This window comes from Lactuca sativa, chromosome 1 (assembly GCF_002870075.4).
Source record: "Lactuca sativa cultivar Salinas chromosome 1, Lsat_Salinas_v11, whole genome shotgun sequence".
Classification (NCBI taxonomy): Eukaryota; Viridiplantae; Streptophyta; class Magnoliopsida; order Asterales; family Asteraceae; genus Lactuca; species Lactuca sativa.
In genome coordinates, this window is record NC_056623.2 from 95,473,120 (window position 1) to 95,478,813 (window position 5,694).

At 32.1% G+C, this 5,694-nt stretch overlaps 1 protein-coding gene across 1 annotated transcript; it reads right to left on the reverse strand.

The window, feature by feature from the left end:
• Positions 1 to 3,666: 3,666 nt before the first annotated feature.
• Positions 3,667 to 5,189, reverse strand: LOC111885977 (cell number regulator 7). Its single transcript, XM_023882218.2, has 4 exons — positions 5,039 to 5,189; positions 4,867 to 4,938; positions 4,580 to 4,789; positions 3,667 to 3,897 (listed from the first exon to the last, which is right to left on the reverse strand). Exons 1-4 carry the CDS (start codon positions 5,112 to 5,114, stop codon positions 3,842 to 3,844), a joined length of 414 nt encoding a protein of 137 aa, XP_023737986.1. The 5' UTR covers positions 5,115 to 5,189; the 3' UTR covers positions 3,667 to 3,841.
• Positions 5,190 to 5,694: the final 505 nt, after the last annotated feature.

Sequence of the window (5,694 nt, forward strand, 5' to 3'; positions counted from 1 at the left end):
ATAAACACAACCTAATGAACATTAATAGTCAAATTGAATAATTTTTTATATTAATAATCTTTTGATTGCAGGGAGAATAATCTAAGACACGCATCATATTACAAAAAAGCACTTAGAATTATAAATTGAAAGCTCATACAAAACTTTCAAAAAATAACACACAAAAGAGTGTATGTTATAAGACTAGGATTACATAAATACTAATCTATCTAAATTGACCATCTGAACTAATTATGGTCATACATATGTTGTACTTCTTAATCTTCTTAATTTTAGCAAGTATTATCCTTATATTTGTATTTAATTAAAATTCAACATGCTTTATCTTCATTGGCTTCAATAGTGGGCACTAGTTGTTGAATTGTCTTCATCGAAAGGTCTTCTAAATCTAAGGTAACATATCAACTAAGTTCATAACTAATTAACCACAAACTAATAACAAACCGACTTTAACTAACATAGAGTAAATTATAGAAATACTCTTTAGTTTCTAATACAAAACAAATATAATTAATGAGATTTTAGAGTAAATTATAGAAATATATACTCTTTGGTCTCTAATAAAAACCAAATATAATTAATGAGATTTTGGTATTTCTGATAAATTTCTCTCTAAATAAACACAAGCTTAATGGCCTCTTTGACCCTTTGTAGTTAAAAATATTATGAAGAATTCATTATCATCGACAAAAACCTAATTAAAAAAACAAGTAGAACACCATATAAACCAAACCAAACGAATGCATATGGATACATTATATTATATACATCCTCCTTAATAAATGAAAGTTTTTTTTTGCCACGTGTCATCTTCTCTTTCATTTGGACACATGACATTTTCTAGAATTTTTGAATTTACTATTTTCCACTTGTCATTTTATTGTAATTTTCATTTTATTAAATTAAAATTTCATATTTAGTATGTAAGGTTATATATATGTAAGGTATTTATTAGAAATGATTTATATAAGTAATGTATTAAATGTACTAAAGTCTCATTAATTTTAATAATTTAATTTTTTTTCATTTCTCTTATAAATTCAAACTTCTCAAATTGTTAAAATTTCATATTTAATTTTTTTTAAATAAACTCATGTAATACATGGGTCTCACACCTAGTTCTAAATAAAGAAGTCGGTGCCCTCTCTTTTTTCTTTTTCTCCCTTTTATTTTTCTTATTTTGCATTCACTCCTTCGTTCCCTATAGTTTGTATACATCTACATATTCCACCCCTTAATTTTGAAAATTGACATTTCATTCCCTATACTTTTTAAAATGTTGCTTTTGCCCCTTAATTTGAATTTTTAAAATGTTACCTTCATTCCCTTCATTTTTCACCCTCTACTTTTTAAAATGTTGTTATTACCCCTCTGTAACTTTGGTTTTTTTTTTCTTCTAAATATGACCTTAACCCCTCCATTTTTTAAACTTTCGTGATTACCCCTTATAGAGTTACCACCCCTCTGCTATATAAAATGTCACTTTAAACCCCACGTTTAACTTTGCAAAATTTGTTAATTTATAAAAGAAACTAATTTAATATGTGTTTATTTTGGTCAGCGTTTCGACGTAAATTTAGAAATTCCATCTGTTAATTTTTTAAAAAGAAATTACTTGTTTTTTTTATGTACGTATCGATATAAATTTCAGTTTGTCTACATAATTTTTTTTTATTGATTTGGTGCTTTGAGTTTGTCTACGTTTTGATGTAAATATATTTTTTTACATTTTCGTGCTTAATTTTAAGCATTTTGCTTGACATGGCTTTGTTCCATGACTTTTGTGTTTTAGCAGCTTACGCCCTCCGAAGTTTTTATGCATGGTTTTGGTCCCTGATTTTAGTGGTTTGGCAACGTAAGTCCTCTTAAGTTCCTATTTTGCTACTGAAAAATTTCATTTTCTTAAGAGTTATTGTCAATGTAGCCCAACAATGTGTCGTATATTGGTTTAATTGGTCTCTCCTAATTTTATTTATTTATTTATTGCATTCTAAGGGTTCGAATTCGTGTTTTTAAGGTTTAAAATGCCATTTTGAAAAAATTGAAGGAGTCATTCGGTAAACCCTTCCTAGTCAGCAATAGTGATGACCATGAAATCAATGAAGACTCCATCTGCTTCTCGTTTAAGAGAAAATCAATAATCACGTATGAATTGCATCACAAGATATTAGAGGTTCAAATTAGAAAAGATAGTAGCTATGCCTCTTCTGATTTCAATAAACATTCTTTTGGTTCTTTACTTTGTTCTTCATGACTCATTTTTTTGCCAGTCTTCAATCAAGGATTTGTGCTGAAGTTGTTGAAGGGCGTCCCTTAGCTCTCTCTGGAAATGATCATAGTGTAGTGTAGTGAGTACAGGCTTTTAAGAATACAGATTCAAGGCCGGATGGCATTAGAATGGAACCGAGGTAAGGTTGAGCTTGTATAACGAAGGTGAGACCTGGACCCATCCGTTATCTGACCTCGGAATACTCTCCCTACAACTCTGCCTCCCCAATATTGGTGGTCATTGCCTTCATCCCCTGGCTTATCCATCTAACTATATTTCCCCAAATCTTTACGGCCAAGAGGATCACCATTTTGGGATAAACTACGCAAGTTGATTGGTCTATCTTCGGTTATATCTACATGTTTTCCTCTGATTTCTAAGTAATTATCATCCAACACAAGTTTACCGGTGATTTCCGTATGGGAGATATTGTTACGTCTGAGTTTTTTGTTGTAGTTGTTTCCGGTGCCGGTGTGTCGTCGCCTCTTGGTGGTGCTGATACCGAAGGCGGTTTTCTTATTAGAATTGTTCCTGATGTTGAATCGTAAGGAAAACGTGCAAGACGATTGTGAAGGAGAGCATCCATGAAAGGAAGAAGATGAGAATGAGGAAATTTTCAAGTCAAAGTGAGGAAATCGGAGGAGGGTTGGCGACGCTTCCATCCTCCATCTTTCAATACCCATAATTCTATTTGTTGTTACACTCACATCTCCCACACCGGAGCCGCTTACCTACATCACCATGGGGATCGTGTTCGTGTTCTGTATGCTTATACCTCTGGCAGTTCTGCCATGTGCGGTTGTCGTATCGGAAAATATTTAAGTAAGCAACAGGCAACAACCTCCTGCATTCCTTGAAGAGGAAGGTAGAATCCATGTGGCAAAGGAATCTTCTTTCTGTTTGATTCAGAATTTTAAAAGGAAGATAAAGATTCTTGTAAACGTAACGAGCTCTTCTTATTAATTTCATAGACGACCCTAGTCATAAAAATGGAAGAAATACAAAAGCTCCTCCTTGGTTTGAGCGGGATCACAAGTTGGGTAATGAAAATGTATTCTCATTTCTTTGATTTTGTTTAAGAAAGAATACCGATGTAGAAATGGAAGATCTGAACAAAATCAATGTGGGTTTAAGCTTGAATTTAAATGAAGATGAAGAAGATGGAGACGGTGATGGTGATGATGAACAAGGCAAATTAAAAGAGGGGCCGACAAATTTATTAACAATTTCTTTTATTAACAAATTTACATGGCAACAATGAGTCGACTCACTATTGGGTTATTGTTGACTCACCTGCTTAGTTGGCAATTGACAAGACAGTGTAACCTTTAAAATGGGTAAAGGTACGGAATTAACAAGTAAAACACAGGTTTGTACCCTTCAAAGGCAAAAAAAAAAAAAAAAAAAAAATCACGGGTAACCATTTAAACCAATATATGAAACATTGTTGGGCTACAGTGACAATAACCCTTTTTTTTTAGTCATTATTGTCGACATAATGCGTAGGTAAAATCATAGTTAATAACAGAACGGTAAATGTAACTCCTCCCCAGAATCACAATGAGCCAAAACTCATCTTTCCATCGCAGGTGGCATCCTTGGTGCAACGTTTGGTGGTCCTACCCAACCTATTACACAAAGGCAGTCATCTTTAGCCAAATAAATCATAATTTATAGTGAAGTGGGAAATTCAGTAAAATAAGAGTAAAATATACTCCCTCTGTCCCAAATTAGTAATCTATGTTTTCTTTTTGGTTTGTCTTAAAATAATAGTCTACTTCGAAAAATAAATATCATTTGTACCAAAATACTCTTCATTAGTTAAACTATCATTGAATTAAATGCAACTATCATGAAATTAAATTCAACAAAATGGTACAATTGTCATTTCATTTAATAAAGTTAATGATAATTAATGTTTTCTTGTGGTTTTTTTCTTTTTTTGTCTGTGGACAATAATTTTGAGACGGAAATGAGTATTATTTTGCTGTTTTTTTTGCTGTTTTTTAATAATTAAATAATAATAACTAGATAATCAATTGATAAAGTGTTTAAAAATAATACTAATAATCTAAATAACTAATAAACAAAAAAAAACATTTGTATGCATTATTAAAGTATTTAAATTTGTAGATTATCGATAAACTTTCATAACTTTGTCTATCTATAATTCCAATAACTAATTCTTTTTTCCTAATAAAATAATTCACATTAAGAAAGTTTGATTAAAAGTCTTGAAAGTAAGGTATGAACAATGAATAAATAAACGATTTTAGTTTCTTTAACATAATCAATTTCGTCAGAACCAACCTTTGGATGGATCAAGCCCTCTGTTCTTGAGCTCAGTATGTTCTTGACAAAGAGCACAAGCATCACAACAGCAGTGAACACAACAATCATTACAAGGATCAGAAGGTAAACCATATTTGGATCGCAGTTTTTCTCTAAACATGCACGCATACAGCCAATGGCACTGAACAATCATCAAGACGCCATAAATGAAACCTTGAGCCACACATGCTGCATGTATATACCCATCAGTCAGCAAATCAGATCAAGGTTCGACATGCATGGGAGACATCAGTTAGTTTACTTACAGCTTTGACCCTCGTCAACCACCTCTGCGATCTGACCAAAGGTGATGCATGGGAGACAGCATGTTATGAAACCTGCAAATTAAACCATTTTATCCATCGTAAAACTAAACTATACATAATGTACACGTATAGAAAGAGGGGTTGCTGGTGCCTGGTGGTGTTGGTGACTTACATGTCGCCGGATTGCTGCCACAATCACAGAGACCGGTGGACCATTTTGATTTAGCGGAGGGAGTGTTGATGTTCATTGTTGATCGATATTGATATATTGATTAGAAACATGTGGATTACTAGAGGTGTTATATGGTTAACGTTATGAATTGGTATATCAGCCAGCTGGCAATGATGGATAAAGACGAATATGCTTGTATGGTTCCTAGAAATCGTCAACTGGAGTGTAACTTATATTTTGTTGTATCGAACATTTCAAATTAAAAAATATCGAGATAAACTAGTGACCAGTTTTGCTGCCCATCTAGTCGCTATGTCAATGTAAATTTTTACTTTATATTTATACTCAATGTAGCTTTAAACTTATAAACAATAAAATTCTAAACTGAAACTAATATTTTATTTTTAAATTTCTAAATTTACAATAACTATTTATGAAATATAATTTGATGCAACTACAATATGAAATTAGGAATCTCATCTCCATCACTTGACCGGGTCAATACGTCCCCTACCTTTGTCGGCTTATGGTATCATATCGTATGTCATTAGTATCTCCTCCTTCCTTGTGTTTTCTTGTTCGACTTTTTTGATTTTAATTTTTATAACTTGACCAATAAAGTTTTTAATACTTTAAAGTTTGTATGAGTGTTTTGA